Source organism: Lissotriton helveticus, chromosome 6 (assembly GCF_964261635.1).
Source record: "Lissotriton helveticus chromosome 6, aLisHel1.1, whole genome shotgun sequence".
NCBI classification, from domain to species: domain Eukaryota; kingdom Metazoa; phylum Chordata; class Amphibia; order Caudata; family Salamandridae; genus Lissotriton; species Lissotriton helveticus.
Genome location: NC_136067.1, coordinates 1154751537 through 1154771477, shown reverse-complemented (window position 1 = coordinate 1154771477; position 19941 = coordinate 1154751537). Strand labels below are relative to the sequence as shown.

General features: G+C 48.5%; 1 protein-coding gene across 1 annotated transcript in view; it reads right to left on the bottom strand.

Annotated features, from left to right (window-relative positions):
• The window catches only part of OSGEP (O-sialoglycoprotein endopeptidase), a 613564-nt gene that overhangs the window by 270388 nt on the left and 323235 nt on the right, over positions 1-19941 (bottom strand). The window contains exon 8 of the mRNA XM_078648814.1: positions 16263-16328. Coding sequence (XP_078504940.1) covers positions 16263-16328 — 66 coding nt within the window. The remainder of the gene's footprint in view (positions 1-16262; positions 16329-19941) is intronic.

Here is a 19941-nt window from a genome sequence, read left to right as displayed (position 1 = left end):
TGTTATAGTGCGAGGCTTTTACGCTTTCGCCCGCCTTCTCCTTGTCAGGTGCCTTGCCTGGCTTGTAGGTGCTGTTCGTGATGCTTAATTTTGTGTCGCCTACTCCGTTTTCGCTATTAGCTTTGTATGCAAGGGCCTCTCCAGATGGCTGTCTTTCTCGCGCTATCTGGCTTTCCCTTGGAGACTGTTATTAGGATGACCGTCTATGTAGGCGTTTGTGTTGTTTTCCGATCTTTGTCCCGCTTCTGTGTAGTATTTTACTCTTCTGTTGGATCTGCTCGCCTTTGTTGTTGTTGTTGTTATCCCTCTATATGTCTTCTAAGATGGCCGCCGTTTGGGAAGTTGTTGGCTCACTTTCGTTTTTTCCTGTCGTTTGGCTACGGGTTCTGGGTATCGCACTAGGTCTGATGTGGTACTTTTGACTCCCAAACTCTAGCGCGTCGCTTTGTCGGTGCGGTTCTGTGTTTGTTTTTCCGCGGTGTCGTTATGTGTACTGCACCTTTGGTTGTTCTCTAGATGCTGTAGGCGTTTTCTTTGCCTTGTTTATGTGCCTTGGTCTCTTTCCAATATGGCCGCCACTTCGCCTGTTTCCCTTTGGGCGGTGTCATCTGGGGTGGTCGCGTATGATGGCGCTATGCGGAGCTTTGGTCGCTTCCTCACCCAAGATGGCGCTCCCCTTAGTTCTTTGTCGGTTTTGTTTTGCATGCGCCTCGCCTACGCTGGTCCGAGAGGATCGAGATGGGTAGGCGGGTTGGGGAGAACCATGGGTGATATCGTCCTGGTTTGCGGTTTGGTACAGTGTTGTGCTCGCGACCTTTCTCTTGTTCGTATCGCTGCTGCTGTTGGTGTTTTTTTAAGATGGATGCCCCCTGTTTTCCTCAGTTTCGCTTTCGTTCCGTGCACACAGAAATGCCCGTGTTGGTGCTTATCCTCCGGTTTTAGTTAAGGGAAGCGGGGAGGGTGTCCAGCGGGGGCTATACTTTCTTGCGGGAGAGCACGGCACTGACCTTTGGCTTTCTCGTCGACTCTGCAGGGTTAGCTTGTGCCGTCTCCCCCTCTGTCTCCGCTAGGACGTCTGTTCCGCCATCTTGGTTGTTTTTCTCCGCTCCGTTATTTTCTTTCGATCTCCTCCGCTTTTCAGAGTGGGCTATTCGGTTCGCTTTTTCAGCCGCTCTGTGCCTGGCGGTTTCCGGTGGTGAATAAACTGCTTGGTGACCTCGGTGATGATGGTATTGCACTGATATTTCTGGTTTGGTCCTGGGGTGCTGAGGAGCTCTGGACTTACTCAACTCCTCTCATTGCCGTCCAAGCCACGTTCCCCTTGCCGTCCAAGCCACGCCCACTCTTAGAGTTTCTAGGTGCTCAAACGGATGTACTTTATGATAGTTCTATGTTTCCTTAGTCTTCATTGCTTGATATTTGCATGAGAGAAAGTGTCACTCATAGTCTTTGAATGTCACTCATAATTACACAGAAATTATGAAAATGTCACACATAAGCAATCTGAAACCTTGGCAGCTATGCCTGTACTGCTAGTGCAAAGTCCAGGTGAAACGATATGGCACTTCCTTTGAACATGATTTCTTGTTGTCTCTGGCTCTCCGCAGTAGTGTCTCTGTCGCGATAATTAAGTAGGTGAGCTATAATCGGCCTGACAGAGGCTCCCAGCGGAGGTCTCGGGCCGAGAGCCTTGTGGGCTCTTTCCACATTACAAACCGCTGACAGGGCCTCTCTGTATAGGGATCGCAGCATTTCCTCAAATTATTTTTTAAATTTTGTTTATTGGTTTTACAGAATTGAAAAAACACACTATAAATGAAAAAAAGAAGATATAAAGAAGAAAAAGGAAAGGAAAAGAAGTCACTGTGTCCATGTACATGAATTCAAAAGCATTACAGCTATCTGTGTAAACAATAATACCCTAGGGATCTACATTTCTAAATTATAAATCATCACATGGCAATGTGTCAGTTGTCATAAAATGCGATCGTCGTATTATCAGATAAAATCTGAGCAAAGATATTAACCTTGATACAGTTTAAGGACTAATTCTATTAAGTGGTTACCGGTTTTAGCGCCCCGGGAGGCCCATCTACAACAGCAATATATGCTCCTGCAGCACCTCATCCAACCTTAGAAAGACGCAGGTTTAAGTTAATTCACTCAGAACCAGCAAGGAAGGTCTGATAGAGGCTCCAGAAATGTTTAGGTCGGCTCTGGGGAGGGAGTAGTTCGCTGTACAATTCAGACTGTGTGTTTCAGAACAGCATATCTTTGGACCACTGAGTCAGTCGCCTTGAATCTTTTTGCAGCCGCTTAGAGAAACCAAGTAGGGCCAGTAAGGGGTATGGCGTCAAGGGTTCTGCGATAATGGCACTAAGTTTCTGAAAGATTAATGTGCAAAAATTAGCTACAGGTGGCCACAGCCAGGCCAAATGTAGAAAACCTGATGATTCCTCCCCATATCTGTGTAATCGTGATGGTGTAGAATGTACTCTGTTAAGAAATTTAAGTTGTATGAGCCGGTGCCTCCCACTTAAAGGAAATCCGTTGTGTAGTTTTGCAGCAGTAGCGCCATGTATCATCATCGAGGGTGACCCCCAAATCAGTCTGCAACACTAACCTGGCTTTAATGTAATAATTATTTCGGTAGTCTTGTACTGTGCTATAAATATGGGAAATCATTTAAAATGGGGATTTCATGTGTAACATTGGAGAAAAAAGGGCCACTTCCGGAGGTTCCAGTATGTCGTCACCTAACCGCGTAGCACGTGTCTGACCCTATAGAAATGGAATATCGTTGGAGGGGAAACACCCTGTTTTTCCTAGAGTAACTCTTCCCATCCACGACCTCTACCATCTACAAACAGGTCTCCTATTTCGGATATACCCAAAGCGCAAGGGCACGTACCACTTCTGGTTCACTTAATATCGGCAGCCATACACACCACTCTATTAGTGTGAGTAGAGAATACAGAATAGATGCAGCTTGTCATTTTAGTAGATTATGCCAGGCATTGGTGGTGGCATTTATTTTATTTTATTTATTTATTTTAGAATCTAGACTGCCAGCACGCCTATTGGGAGTACTGAACAGAGACGTAGATAAATGTGAGGGCGCAAATGCAACCCTTTATAGATTTAGATGAGGAGGTGGGGTTTGATGATGAATCCAATAGAAGGCATGCGAGCATTGTGCTGCACGATAGTACAGCTCCGGATCACCAAACACGCCCATATGATATGGAAGAGTAAGGACATCCCATTTAACCAGAGGTTGTTTGCCAGCCCAAGCCAACTTGACCAGTAAAAACTTGATGACTTTGAAGAGGTGGGTGGGAAGAACCATAGGTATATTTAAAAACAGGACCAGGAACCAGGGCAAAATTACCATTTTCATCAGGGATACACACCCGATAAGTGACAAGAGATAGCCACACATATTTACTACTATATCGTCTTCTAATTTAGTAATTGCCCTACCGTAATTCTCAGAAAATATAATTTCAGAGCTTGTATGTACCTGAATGACCAAATAGCGCACCGGATCAGCAGATCAGGATAAAGGGAACTCTAATTCTATTGGTTCCACAGCTTGGGTGAGGGGAAAAATAGTGGATTTGGACCAATTTATTTTGAGCCCACAGAATTCACCATGCAGTACCACCTCTCTTAACACTGGGGTGAAATTAATCTCCGGATCCCTGATTTACAGAAAGTGTTGTCTGCGTAAATGGAGATTATTAGATTAAAAACGGGAAACCGTATCCCTCTGTGGCTGTGATACTCTCTGGGAGCGCATGCCAAAGTCTCAGAAACAATAGCATAGAGTAACAGTGATAGTGGGCACCCCTGGCGAGTGCCCCTAGAAAACGAGATAGGGTTGATTACCAGGTTACCAACACAGATTCTGGCAGTTGGGGAGTTATACAAAAAAGTGTCACCAGTTGTGCAAAAAGGTCACCAATACCCATCCGCCTTAACACCAGCATCATGACATTCCATTCAACAGAGTCGAATGCCTTTTCGGCGTCTAAAAATATTGCAGCTGCCTTAGTCTCTGGTTTAACAAGTTGAATTGTGCTGAATACTGTGCGCAGGTGGTGTGTAGGGGTACGCCCAGGTACAAATCCCTTCTGTTCGGAGCCGACCAGTGTTGGTATGAGAGGGGCCAGGCGATTCACCAGGACTTTTGCGAATAGTTTGGTGTCCACATTTAATAAGGACAGCGGCCTACAGGAGGAGCTGGGGATTTGTCCGTGGGGATTTGCCTGGTGTCAAGAGTGTAACAAGCATGGCCTCTTGCATGGAAGGGGGCATAATCCAGTTTTCTCCCATCTCTTCAAAAAGGGTAATCAAATGGGGAACTAGGAGCTCTTTGTACTCCTTGAAGAAAGCCACTGTTAAACCGTCTTTCCCCGGAGCGCTGCATGAGCTCATAGATTTTAATGCTTCTAGAAATTCCTAAGACTTGAGAGGTCTCATGAGATGTTTTCTATGTTCTTCGGTTAGCTATGGTAATTTAATACGTTCAACATAATCCAGGACAGCAACTTCTACTTCCGTCGACTTGGATCGATATAGATCAGAATAGTAACTCCTAAAGCAATCTGCTATAGAATCAGGATCACATATCATCGCATCTAAAGTTCCGCTGAGTTTTGTGTCACTTGTTAAATCTCGTCTGCCTCTCATTATAGCCGCTAAGGTTGCACCCGGATGCTCTCCCTCTCCATGTTTTTGCTGTTGCATACTTCCCTAAGAATGTAACCTCTCTATCGGCTTCCTCATGATATTCCTCTAATGTTTATTTAAGCTCATTCATTACCTGCTCACTTCCACCCTCTAAGGCCGTCCGACGCACACGCCCACCATGACATCGAACGGCCGTGGGCCGTCCGACGCATGGAAGGGGTTAAAAGAGCGGGAAATTCCCCAACATCACATTTTCGATGTCTTCCCATGTAAGTATACCAGTTCTTTTTTTTTTTAGTCGATACACCCCCGGCAAGGAAATAAGACTCATTACACACACACTGTACCATAACAAAATGAAAAGAAAGATTCTCCCAAACCAGATCACGCCCACCCCCCACGCCATGCAATCCCCAACTCTGCACAGTCGACGGCCCTCCAGCCCCCTTCCTTCTTCTTAGGAAATAAAAACAAAAAGGCATTGAGTGAGTAAGACACAGGGGCGGATGTTACCATAGCACCACTGATAGCAACAGTAAAAAAGGACCACAACTGTGCTCAGGGGCGGCTGGTGACATTTGAAAGTGGTAAGGCGTAAACTAATTTGCATATTGCACCGCAGCGAGCGAGCCCGAACCACCTTGCATCCATCCATACATCATTCATGCATCCACCCATCCATCCAGCATCCATCATTCATTCATGCATTCACCCATCCATCCATCCTGCATCCATCATTCATTCATGCATCCACCCATCCATCCATCCACCCATCCATCCTGCATCCATCATTCATTCATGCATCCACCCATCCACCCATCCACCCATCCATCCTGCATCCATCCATCCATCATTCATTCATGCATCCATCCATCCACCCATCCATCCTGCATCCATTCCTGCGTCCATTCATGTGTCCACCCATCCATCCACCCATCCTGCATCCATCATTCATTCATGCACCCATCCATCCATCCACCCATCCATCCTGCATCCATCATTCATTCATTCATCCACCCATCCATCCATCCACCCATCCACCATCCATCCATCATTCATGCATCCATCCACCCACCCACCCACCCACCCATCCATCCACCCATCCATCATCCATTCCTGCATCCATTCATGCATCCACCCATCCAACCATCCATCCATCCACCCATCCATCCTGCATCCATCATTCATTCATGTACCCATCCATCCATCCATCCTGCATCCATCATTCATTCATCCACCCATCCTGCATCCATCATTCATTCATCCACCCATCCATTCATCCACCCATCATTCATCCATCCATCATCCATCCACCCATCCTGCATCCATCATTCATTCATGCACCCATCCATCCACCCTGCATCCATCCTGCATCCATCATTCATTCATCTACCCATCCATCCATCCTGCATCCATCATTCATTCATGCATCCACCCATCCATTCATCCACCTATCATTCATCCTGCATCCATTCATGCATCCACCCATCCTGCATCCATCATTCATGTATTTTTATGACCATATAACTTGCACACAGCTTGTCAGTGTTTAATACCAGTCTCGAACCTTGTACTCCAGCACCAATGATACATGATTAATATTAATTGTTTTTAAAAACATGTATTTATTCAACACCAATTTCACACCTTATTCGGAACATCATTTTTATTTGTTTTTTAAAATATCTATTTATTTAACACCAAAGTAAGTCATGTATACATTTTTATGGTTCGATTAGAGGCTCGAACCTGGTTTCCCAGCACCAAAGTCGGCCGTGCTATCCGTCAGGGGTTATGTAACCGGGCTATGTAGTGACCAGCCAATCCTGCGCCAGGATTGGCTGGGGGGGCACCATGACTCCTCGCCCAGTCGCCCTGTGTAACCCCAGGGGCTGCGGCCCGCCCCCTGGTCCTCTCTCTATGGGGGAATTAACAAGAAAACGATCTGCGCATGCGCGGGCATGTTTGTGCCCAAAAATACACTTGCGCAGCTGCAGCAGCCCGATCCTCCCCCCCCGTCCCCCACCCCCCTTTCGCACTCCGGGAAGGTCGGGTGTCTCCCGGTTTCCCGGCCGGCAGATAGCGCGATTTTTTTAAATAATTGTGTTTGGCTTCTAGTGACGACGTGGTGGGTCCATGGGGCTTAGTGGGGCTTCGCCCCTACGCCCCAATGGACGCACCGCGCCTGACTGTGCTATCAGGGCATATATAGTACATCTGTGCGGAGTGATTATAACACTGTTTACCTTAAGGTCAGCGAGACCCTTGTAGTCCATGTGTTAACAAAAATAACCCATATAGTAAAATGTTTACATCTATCACACAAGGCGACCCTCCCCACAATAATGCAGAGTAGTATTAGCAATATCTGCGAGGAGTAGACAGCCTCTTTCTTCCTGGGCCAACCATCGTAGGACAGTCAGAGCACCGTAACTGGCGAAACCAATGGCTAGAATTAAATCTAGTGGTACAAAAGGGGGTGGTGATGTACGGAGCATCTGAACCAATTAAACACTCACACCCAGTCAACAGATCTGGGTTTAATCCATCACCGTTCTTTAGCCCACTCTGCCACCCCAGTTCAGACATGGCCATATGCAAATCAGTCTGAACCTGTGCCTCATGGGAACAGTACAGCCCGAACTGCCAAGCCATGCCTTCCCTGGACCGGAAACAAGCTTCCTAAGACCTAACAAATTTGTTAGTCTATACGATATCGGGCGGAGCCCGCTTCAGTCCTGCTCATCCAGCCCCCCTCCAGCTGTTTCGTCGTTATCCTTCGTATTTTTGTTCTGCTCTTTCGCCTTGGTGCACAAGTTACTTACCTTTGGTAAATATATATGTAGAAGAAACAGTAGTTAGTATTAGATTCCTTACCTTAGAATATCCCTAGGCGTCAGGCTGGATCCGGACATTTTTGCGTAGCAGTACCCATGCGCGTCGGTAGGCGTCGTCCGTGGCTCAGCGTCCGTCGTCGGTATCGTGGGCGCCATGATGACGTCGTCGGAGTACTTAGACGCCGCCTCCGTGCGCTGACGTCAGTTCTTATACACCGCTATTCCGCGCCAGAAACGCAGAGCCATGATAAAAGCCAACACTGGTGCCATGAAACTAGGGCCCTGAAAGGGGATGACCATAACCCTAGATATCAGTTCGCAGAACGGGGAGGATGGGTGGGGCGGTAAGGAATCTAATACTAACTACTGTTTCTTACAGATATATCGTTACCAAAGGTAAATAACTAGTGCATTTGAAAGAAACAGGTTGGTATTAGATTCCATACCTTAGAATAGATACCCCAGCATTACCAACCCTGGTGGTGGGTCTGCGAACCAATAATCACACCAGAAAGTCCTGGAGGACGGAACGGCCAAAGAAGCCATCCCTCCGGACTTGGCTGTCCAGGCAGCAGTGTCTTGCAAACGTGTGCAGCGAGGCCCACGTAGCTGCCTGACAAATGTCCTGCAAGGGGATTCCCCGGCCCAGGGCAGTAGTAGCCGCCGTGGCCCGAGTGAATGGGCCCTCAGCCCAACAGGAGGCTCCTTTTTAGCCAAAGAGTAACATACCTTGATGCACAGCACGACCCACCGAGAGATGGTCCGTTTGTGCACCGCCCGCCCCTTCTTTGCGCCCACGTAACCAACAAAGAGTTGGACATCCACCCGGAACTGGCGTGTGCGATCTAGATAGAATGACAGCGCACGTTTTGGGTCCAGACGGTGGAGCAGCTCTTCCTCTTTAGAGGGATGCGGAGGGGAAAAGAAGGTGGGCAAGGTGATGGACTGCCCGATGTGAAAGGCTGCGACTACCTTGGGCAGGAAAGAGGGTCTTTTCCGCAACACAACCTTGTCAGGATGGACAGAAAGGAAAGGAGGTTTAGAGGAAAGAGCCTGGAGCTCACTCACTCTCCTGGAAGAGGTGATGGCAACCAGGAAAGCAGTCTTCAGAGTAAGAAGGCGAAGAGGACAGTTATGAAGCGGCTCAAAGGGAGCGCACATCAGGTAAGTCAAAACCAGATTCAAGTCCCACTGGGGCATCACGAAAGTAACAGGGGGAAACATATGAGTGATGCCCTTCAAGAATCAATCGGGGACTTGAACAAAGAAGGCTGATCAGGTAGCCTCAAGAAGGCGGAACGGGCAGAAAGGTAGCCCTAGATAGTGCCCAGAGCAGAGCCCTGCTGAGCAAGAGAAAGAAGGAAGAGGAGAACCTCAGAAAGGGGGGCAGAGAGGGGATCCACAGCCTTTGCTGTGCACCATGCCAGAAATCTGTTCCACCTGCAGGCGTATACCGACTTTGTGGAGGGACGCCTGGCTGCCAGAATCACATTACAAACTTCAGGAGGCAAGTCAAATGGCCTCAACTGTCGCCGATCAATCTCCAAGCATGGAGGTGGAGACTGGACAGGTTCGGGTGGAGGACCGTCCCCTGCTGCTGCGACAGAAGGTCCTCCTGAAGAGGCAGACGAATCGGGGGATCGACTGACATGCTGAGTAGCTCGGGATACCAGTATCTTCATGCCCAGTCCGGAGCCACAAGGATGACTTGGGCCCGGTCGCGCTTGATCTTCTTCAGCACTCTGGGCAGAAGTGGTATAGGCGGAAAGGCGTACAACAGACCGCAACTCCACTCGCGACGAAAAGCGTCTCCGAGCAAGTGCCGCCTTGGAAATTACAACGCGCAGAATTGATGAGATTGCGCGTTCTCTTCTGTGGCGAATAGATCTAACCAAGGCTCTCCCCACTGCTGAAAGAGGCCTTGCGCCACGTCCGGTTCAGACGCCATTCGTAATCCATCATGCACCGACGGCTGAGTTCGTCCGCCCTGGCGTTCAGGGAACCTGCCAGGTGTTGAACCACCAGGGTCACGCCCTGATGTTCCAGCCACTGCCAGATTCGCAGAGCCTCCTGGCATAGGGTCCACGACCCCACCCCGCCCTGTTTGTTTCAGTACCACATGGCGGTGGTGTTGTCCGTGAACACCTGCACTACACTCCCCTGAACAGAGGGGAGGAATGCCTTCAGTGCAAGCCGGATCGCCCACAGCTCCAGAAGGTTGACGTGGAGCCGGGACTCCGCCGGAGACCAGAGGCCTCTGATCTTCGCCTCTCCCATGAAGCCCCCCCAGCCCTGGAGGGACGCGTCCGTCATAACTACGTGTTCCAGTTGGGGTAGGGAGAGGGATCTGCCGCTGACCCAATCGCGGTCCGTGAGCCACCACTGCAACTGTCTTGCAGTGCCCTCCGAGATCAAGACATGGTCAGACAAGTTGCCCTGATGCTGGGCCCACTGAAACTTCAGGTCCCACTGCAGAGTCCGCATCCGCCACCGGGCGTGATGCACCAGAAGGATGCAGGAGGCCATCCGCCCCAGAAGCCGTAGCATCAACCTGACTGAGACTCGGGATAAAGGCTGAAAGATCGGAATCAGAGCCTGAATATCCCGAACCCGCTGCTCGGGAGGATACACACGAAACTGCGCTGAGTCCAGAAACGCTCCGATGAAGAGGAGCTTCTGAGAGGGACACAGGTGTGACTTCGGCACATTGATGGAAAACCCCAGCAGGTGCAGGAGGTCGGCCGTAGTCTGGAGGTGGCGGACGACTGTCTGGGGCGAGCCCGCCTTCAATAACCAGTCGTCGAGGTAGGGGAAGACTGAAACCTCTAACCTGCGCAGATGAGCCGCGACCACCGCCATCACTTTCGTGAACACCCATGGGGCGCTGGTAAGGCCGAAGGGGAGCACAGTAAACTGAAAGTGCTCGTGGCCTACCGTGAACTGCAGGTAACGCCGGTGGGCCGGCAGGACGGGGATGTGAAAATAAGCGTCCTGAAAGTCCAACACTACCATCCAGTCTCCGGGGTCCAGGGCAGCTAAGACCTGAGCCAGTGTCAGCATCTTGAACTTCTCCTTCCTGAGGAAACCGTTGATGTTCCGCAGATCCAAGATAGGGCGTAGGCCCCCTTTGCCCTTCTTGGGTACGAGAAAGTAGTGGGAGTAACAACCACACCCTATCTCTGGCCCAGGAACGCGCTCGATGGCCCCCTTGGCCAAGAGGGCCGTAACTTCCTCTTGCAGAAGTTGCAAGTGATCCCCCGACACGCGGTGGCATGGCTGATGGGTTTGCCTCGAAAGGGAGGGAGTAGCCCCTTCGGACGATTTGCAGCACCCACCTGTCTGATGTGACAGTGTGCCAGTGGAGGTGGTGATGGCGAACCCTGCCCCCCACCGGCGTCACATGGGCCTGAAAACTCGGAAGGTTTTGAGGCGGATGCTGCTGGGGCTGGTGTGGACTGGCCTCGCCGTTGTCCCCGACCGCCACCACGGCGGTTTCCACGCCCGCCACCGCGCTGAATGGTAGTTTGCGGCCCGTGGCTGGCAGAACATGTGGGGGCGCCCCTTCCTTGGCCACGAAAGGGGCGAAAAGCAGCCGTTTGCTGGCGGGGGGCCGAGAGGCCCAAAGACTTGGCCGTAGCCCTGGAGTCCTTAAAGCGCTCGAGCGCATGGTCTGCTTTGTCGCCGAAGAGGCGACGGCCATCGAACGGCATGTCCATAAGTGTGTTTTGGACATCAGCTGAGAAGTTGGCAGACCTCAACCAGGCGTAGCGCCGAATCGCCACCGTCGTTGGCATCGCTCTGCCTAGTGAGTCAGTAGTGTCCAGCCCACACCGGATGGAATAACGCTCCGCATCTCGACCCTCCATAAGGGCTTGGCCGAGTTTAGCCCGGACCTCCACCGGGCATTCTGGCAGCACATCCGCGACCGTATCCCACAGAGAGTGGGTGTAGCAGCCCAAGAGGCATGTGGTGACCGCAATCCTAAACTCAGGGAGGAGAATACTTTCTTTCCATATTGCTCGTACCTCTTGGATTCCCGGTCGGGGGGAGCCGACGGGAATGCAGTCTGGGAATTAGAGGCCTGGATGACCAGACTCTCTGGGGTGCGGTGGGTAGACAGAAAGCAAGGTTCGCCCGGAGCCGGCGCCTGGCCACGTTCCTATCCACAGGCTGACCTGTCGCGGGACTGGACCAAGTGCCCAGAAGAACGTCTGATAAGGCCTCATTAAACGGCAGCAGAGGCTCGGCCGAGCTTGCCTGCGGTTTAAGGACCTCAGTGAGGATGTTAGTCCTCACGGCCGCGACGGGGAGCTCAAGGCCCAAGGCTTTGGCCGCCCTCATCAGCACCACGCTATAGGCAGCCCCCTCCTCCATAGCCACGCTAGGAGGGGAGACAAAACCAGTGTTGGGCGAAGTGTCCAGACCACTGGCCTCCCCAAAGCTCTCCTGTCCAGTCCGCAGAAGACTGACACTCATGTGCCAGAGGGTCCTCTGACCCCTTTAATCCCCCTCGTCACCCATCGCCTGGTACTCAGGCTCAAAGGATGGGGCCGGGTCGTAGAAGTAAAAATCTCCCATCGGCGTCGACGCTCCGATGCCGGACCGGAATCGAGGGCAGGACCAGGGACGGCGCCGGGGCCGACACCCTTGGGGCCGGCGCCGGCGAGGTTGTGAGGTCGACCGGCGGCGACCCGGATCCAGTGGGGCCCTGCGGCGTCGGGACCGAAGTTGCCGACGGTGCCGGGGCCGAAGCACCCGGCCCGCGTGGGGACCCAGTCGGGACCACTTGGCCCGAAGGCACCGCAGAACCCGACGGAGGAGCGAGCGACCTCATGGCCATGAGGAAGTCATCAATCTCCCCTGGTGTTGCATTCTGCCCAGGGACCGGCGGGTATGGAGCAGGCCGCGACACCTGTGGCTCCGGCGGAGCCGCGTGGGTGGTGTCGCCCGAACCCCCAGCCGCATCGCGTGAGCGTCGGGGGGAGTCAGAAGAGCGATGGTGCCTCTTACCTGAGGACTTCGAGCCCGAAGACCGATGACGACTCCCGGAACTGTGGTGACTCCGGCCCCGTGACTGGTCCCTCGACCTCCTTCCGGACCGGGACTTTGAGCGGCGCGGGGCGGACTGCCGAAGCTCGAGTCGCTTACGGGACCGCTCCCGTCTAGCTTTAGACGTCAGGGCCCGGCAGTCGGAGCAGGACTTGTCGTTGTGGTCCGGGCCTAGACAGTGCAGGCACCGGCGATGGGGGTCGGTAACCGACAGTCGGTTGCAGTCGGCGCAGGGCTTGAACCCGGGCATCCCTACCGGCACCGTCTGAGTCGAGCGGCTTCGAAAGTAGATCAAAAAGAATCGTAAAAAGTTAGTCAAAAATTGACTAGGGTACAACTTTTTCCAGATCTGCGCTTGCTGGCGCGGAAAAAAGAAGAACTGACGTCAGCGCGCGGAGGCGGCGTCTAAGTACTCCGACGACGTCATCACGGCGCCGACGACAGATGCGGAGCCGCGGACGACGCCTACCGACGCGCATGGGTACTGCTACGCAAAAATGTCCGGATCCAGTCTGACGCCTGGGGATATTCTAAGGTAAGGAATCTAATACTAACCTGTTTGTTTCAGATGTAGTCTTGTAACGCTTTTTGTAGGGAGTTGGGATCCAAGCAAATCCTTGACTAGCCGTTCATGAGAACTCTGAGCCGGGCAGGATAGACCATACTGTAATCCACGTTTTGCTCGCGGAGTCGGCGCTTCAATGGGGCAAACTGACGTCTAGCTTCCTGAACTTTTATGGTAAAGTCTGAGAACAGAGATATCGTAGAGCCTTCATATTTCAGGATTCTTTTTTCCCCTGGCTTGTTTTAGGGCCGCATCCCTATCCCTGTAGTTAAACAGTTGAGCAATCACAGGGCATGGGAGCGGCACCCGGTGGAGGCTTAGGGACAAGTGGGCGGTAGGTGCGTTCCACCATAAACATGTCTGAGAATGTCTCACACCCTAGAAGCGCGGGGAGGAGATTCTATATAAATGCTTCCATGTTGCCCATCGCAGTGGATTCTGACAGGCCTGTAATACATATGTTACTCCTCCTAGATCTTGCCTCCAAGTCCTCAGTCTTGTCTTGTAATGCTGCAAGAGCTTTCGCAAGCTTTTTTTGGGTGGCATTGGTCTCCGATTGCGCCTCTTCCACTTCCGAGGAAGGATAGTAAGTTTAATGTCACTGGTGAATTACAGAACTTAATTGTGCTACTACTGCAGTGATCAGGAGAAAACATGACTCTAGACTTTCCACTGCCACCGAGTGTGACAATGTTACAGTTGTAAACTAAACCTCGCAAACTAAACCCTATTGACAGGTCAATATTTTTCTTAAAATGTATACGCTTCCTCTGCTTACCATGCCACACTAGTTTGGACCCAGCCATATGCATATCAATCTTGACCCTGCTCTCCATGGGAACAGTCCAGTCCAGTCCAAACTGAGCGACCAGGCCCTCCCTGGACCAGAAACAAGAATCCTGGGACGGGTTCAGGGTATCAGCCCGGCTAGCTTGAATCTGGTGGCAAAGCGAGCATGGGACCCATGTCTGGCATGCTCTTCCCACTTAGGGCGACAAATGCAAAAGGGCAGATGATGGACAGAATGCTGAAAATCAGTCTTTACCCTGGTGATGCGGGGGATACCCCAAAACCAGTCCCAGGATGCTTGTTTCTAGTCGAAGGAGAACCTCAGGAGGCAATTCCGGCTGGACTGTTCCCATGGAGAGCAGGGTCAAGACTGATATGCATATGTCTGGGTCCAAACTGGGGTGGCATGGTGAGCAAAAGAACAATGGATTTAACCCAGATCTCTTGACTGGAGGGGAGTGTTTGAAATGTTTAAACACTCCGTCCATCATTTTGTGTTTCCTATGTTCGCCCTAAGTGGCCAAGGGTATGCCCATACATGGGTTCCTTGCTCACTATGACACTGGATTCACACTAGCCTGGCTGATGAGGGGCGATACCCCGAAATCGGTCCCAGGATGCTTGTTTCTGGTCTAGGGAGAACCTGGCCTGGCCTGGCAGTAACGGAGTGTGCTCTGTTTTCCAACCCAGAAAACTGTTTATATACACCACGTTGGATCCTTATGTTATTGGAACAGGCTACACAGTACAATAACCAGGAACGTCTCACTTCTTGCTATAAAAACTGATAGATAGATGGCTCCAAATCAATGGGTTTGGTTTTTACTGCAGTTTCATTAAACTTGTTGTTTCCTTTTTTAATAGAAATATACCAGGCATCACATGAAAGAATCGTTTCACACAAACACAAAGGTGGAAATGCCAAATTGTGAATACACATCTAGATCATATAATAACCGGAATGTTGAAATGTATCCATTTAGTATACTGTGGTGCTCTCCAAGCAGCAAGTCTCCTTCCACCAAAAGAGACAAACAATTCCACAGGCAGATGCTTCCGTGGAGTATACAAATGTCTCTGGACAGCTGGGATATATCCATGCTCTCCTTCCTGCTGGGTGTATCAGGGCCCTTGTACTAGTAGTCCACTGCTAACTATACGGTGGTTCATATGGTCCTTCTATTTCTGTACGCAGGACTCTTACCATTGTCTATATGTGTCAATCTCAAGAAAGGTCTATTGGAACCTCAGACTGTACTCCATATCCACGTGCTTGCACATACTGCACTAACTGTATTTGCAGGCATTCGGTGTGGGAACAAAGGTTGGTGACTTAGACTAATTTCATTTGTATGCTGATACAATGTTTGATAGAGAAGCAACGGATGACGGGTCGTTTACACGTCATCTACATGCGGACACTCAGAACTCTTGTATCTATACTGGTTTCCAGGACTCCATACTCTGGGGTGTCCACTTCCTCTGCCTATCTTAATAAGCCTTGAAAAAGTCCTTCGGACGGAACACGTGTCAGCTGCCATTGTTTGCTTTTGTACATGAATCATATCGAAGAATAAAGAGAAAGAAATGCCTAAATGGACTTCTTTTTGATTACTGCATGGGTTAATGCTAATTTTACAATTTGGACTTATAATTTAGTGTGCCTTGGCAATTGTGCAATTCATCATATTAAAGAATAGCAAATATCCAAAAGTTCTAAGAGGACCTGAGATAATGCAAATGCATGTGTGAATCATCAAATGAAGCATCTGTTGCTTCGTACCTAGTTCACATGCATTTATTGTCAACTCTCAATATATGGCCTCAAAATGTTTTTCTTTTATCATTTCACTGAGTATCAAACTATTTACTACAATAAACATGTAAATGAATCCCACATTTAAACTAATTTACAACTTCTGCCTTGGGCAGCTAAACATCAAGTATAAGTTTTCATTTTTTCAGCTTACAGTATCAGTGTGATGCTTGACACTGATATTTTGTCCCAGGCCTTGCAATGTGCCTTAACCCATGGTAAGAAAGACAAAGTCAAATGCTTTATAAAGATGTATTTTGCTACGTTCTCCCTCATAGGACATACTACATCCAACACCCTTCCAACAATGCACCACGGAAATGAAATCAACTAAAATCACTGAGCCTCAGATCATAGTCAGGGGTAAGATGTGATATATATAGGCTTACAATACAAAATCTTTGTAGCAATGCACTACCAAAGTTACTCATTAATTCATTTGCATGAAACTAGTCTCGATCATCCACATGATAGAAATTCATAAACAGGCACAGTTCCCATCCCTGGTTACCTGCAGAGAAAAGCAGAGATCCTCTGGAGTATATTCTTGAGATGTCAACATTTTATAAGCTGCATCCTGCAAGAAAGTAGGGGAGAATTGAAGAAATGTAGCCATTGCAGACCAAATGAGAGATGCTCATGTTAAGCAAGGACAGGGCAAAATCGTCTGTTATTAATATCACCATGATCTCAAGAAAACCAACTTGGAGTCAAATGGCTTTCAGAATTTTAGACCAGTTTCAAAACTCCAATTCTTGGGCAAAATAATTTATGGAGCGGTTGCCTGACAGATCCTAAATCACTTTTTCAATACCATTATAAAGTTATTCCACTCTGGATTCCGTTTCAAAGTTAGTATGAAAACTGCCACCATTCAGGTACTTGAAAAACACCTAAAAACTATTGATGATTGAAACATAGGCCTCTTGGTACTTTTAGAACTCTCAGCAGCTTTTGATAATGTAGACCATCACTCATTCCTTCAGATATTAAGCTTAACAACTGAAATAGAGGAAACAGTTTTGAGCGTGTTTTAATCCTTCCTCCATTAGGATTCCAATCCTTTAAAAGTGGACTCTGTCCCATTTCCAGACAAATATAGTGCTTTAAAAGTAGCCATCCTTTCACTACTTCCGTTCAATTTAAATATGAATCCACTAGCTACAATTATTCAAGCTGATTCTATTGCAGTTCATCAATGTTAATTAAACTCAGCTTTACTCTCTTATACCCTCATTATGAGTGGCCATTTAATTCCTACAGAGTTGATAACAGCAGTTATGACCATGTAGGAATTAGAAGAGAGTAAAAGAGAGTAAAACTTTATTGCTTGATTAAAAAAAAAAACATTGCAAGTATGGGATTTCAGAAAAATACATTTAAAAGGGAGTGGATTAAGTCCAAATTGGATGCAGATGTGAGATGGAGCTTGCCGAAATGTTATGCCGACGATGGATCACCGACTGTGGGCCCCTCGCAGAGTTGTTTTGCTACGTGATCCATGTACCTTACCAGGGCACAGTTTAATTTGGTGTTCCTGGGGTCAAAGCAGGCCAAAACAGCTGCTCTACACGATCTTATCATGTTAATGTTCCAGAGATGCTTAAGGAGCAACCGTCTTTCATTCAGCAGTTTTGGGCAAAGACAAATTATGTGTATTATGTCTTCTCTGTGGGTCCCACAAAGTCGACATAGTTCTCGTCCGTAATCTCTTTTCCATTTTGGTAGATGGACCAACAAGTTGATCACTCCCAGTCTCAGTTTTAAAAAACTTAATTTCATTCGTGCAGTAAAAGATACAGTTAAGTACTGCTGTGGGGTCAGCAAGGCGTAAGAATGCATGGTTAACCACCCATGACTTCTTTTTGAGCCTTGTCTTCGACTATTGATAGCTTTTTTGTGCTTATTTTCGCTAACCGTTTAAATTCATTTTGACTTATGTGCATGCTCTAAAGGTCATTTAGACATAAAGTTGTTAGGCCTTTTTCCCAGTAGTCATGCCCTGCACGCCATAATTTCTTGTCAAGACTAGCCCACAGATGTTGAGCTAGGCTGCCTTCCTTTGATGACATCAATTTATGGCAACACACGAGAAAATTGAATACGTGGTGTGGAAGGGAAACTCCCTCCTACAAATGAGTGCGCTGTTTTTCAATGAAACTCTTTGGTTTCTTCTCCACTTTTTCGAATTTCATACTCAAATTATTCCATATATAACAAATCTGTAATCCATGCTAGTTTTGCAATTGATTTGTAGTTTTATTTCACAGTTTCATGTAGGATAATGTGCCAGTTATCAATACATCTTATATTCCCAATGCATTTCGGGTCTCATACATTGCAGTGACACTGCAACGCAGAGACGCCAGTATACTCTATGCATCAGACCGGATGGTCGAATCCCCCTGATGAAGGGTCCGATGTATGAGACCCGAAATGCATTGGGAATATAAGATGTATTGATAACTGGCACATTATCCTACATGAAACTGTGAAATAAAACTACAAATCAATTGCAAAACTAGCATGGATTACAGATTTGTTATATATGGAATAATTCGAGTATGAAATTCGAAAAAGTGGAGAAGAAACCAAAGAGTTTCATTGAAAAACAGCGCACTCATTTGTAGGAGGGAGTTTCCCTTCCACACCACGTATTCAATTATTGTAAGACAAGGGCAGGACGCCTTGTGACATGAGTTGCGCTAACTAAGAATTCCTACAATACACGTTCACAAAACTTCACCATTACAGAGTGCACCAGGATAACAAATTTTCAACACACGAGAAAAGACATGGCTCTGGCGTGTGTTTGGTGGCAGATTCCCAGTTCCAACCTGATTTGTGCCGGTGATGTTTGGGGCGGTAACTTGAACACTGTTCTGTAGATCTTTGTGATGATTTTGTCCAATTGGCCACTGTCCAAGCCTTTGAGGACTTCACTGCCATACGTTAGTGTGGGAATGATTTTTGCCTGAGTGACCTGTATTGTTGGTGCGAAAGTTGGGCCTTGTAGTTCCTTATGGATTGATCCAATTGCAAAAGCAAATGCAGCTCCCTTCCTTTTTTGTTCTTCTAAGTGGGTTTTGTATTTGTCATTGTTATTAAAAATAACCCCAAGGTACTTGTGGCAATTGGATTCGACAATGCTTTCCTTATTCAGGGTCCAAGACAGTTTCTTAGCTTTCCCTGGACGCACCGCCAAGATTTTGGTTATCTTGTTATTGATCAGAAGATCGTTCTTTTTTGAGTATTCCAACGTAGCGTCGAGGAGCCTTTGCATGCCGATCTTTGTTTAACTAAGAAGGACCACGTCGTCGGCGTATAGCAGATTTGACATCAATAGACCAGTTACTTTAGGAGAGTGAGAATTGACCTTATTTAGAGCCTCGGGGAGGTCTGATAAAAATAAGTTAAAATGTGTCGGGGCCAGGACACAGCCCTGTTTTAGACCTTTTACTGTCGGAATTGGGCGTGATAGTCTTGAACCGTCCCCGATCTTAATCCTGACCCATGTGTCCTGATGTAAAAGTTGTATTGCTCTTAGAAGATCAGCTGGAATGTTTAGACTGGACAGCTTCTGCCAGAGCTTCGCTCTATTCACGTTGTCAAAGGCCGCTTGGAAGTCAATAAATCCCATGTAGAGAGGGCACGAGCTGAACTTCGCTTGGTCAATCAGGCAGGCAAGGGTCATAAGATTGACCGAAGTGCCGGTGTTAGTAGTAAAACCTGTTTGGTTGGGAGGAATGACGGACTTGTCTTTCGCTCATGCCTTCAATGAGTTGAGCAACACTCCTGCAAAATATTTTGCTTCGTTGTCGATGAGGGCAATGAGGCGGTTATTCCCAGGGGATTTTTTTGTCCCCGCCTTTGAATATTGGTGCGAGTATTGATCTCCGCCATGAAGGCGGAATAATAGTGTTCTGCAGGGTTGAATTGAATAGGGTGCATAACTTCTCAGCCCAGAAAGTAACGTCTTCCTTGAACAGAGCTTGAGGGATTCCCCCTGGGCCTGGAGCGCCGCCTTTCCGACCCTTTTTAATCAGTTTTTCAATTTCTGCCTTCTGGATCGTTGCTAGTTCGTTACTATGGGACATAGAGCCCTCCTTTGATGATCCTGTTTTTTGATCGTTATTAAGGCATTCCTTTGTTAGGGGCTTTAGGATGTTCAGATCCGACGCCTGGTCAGC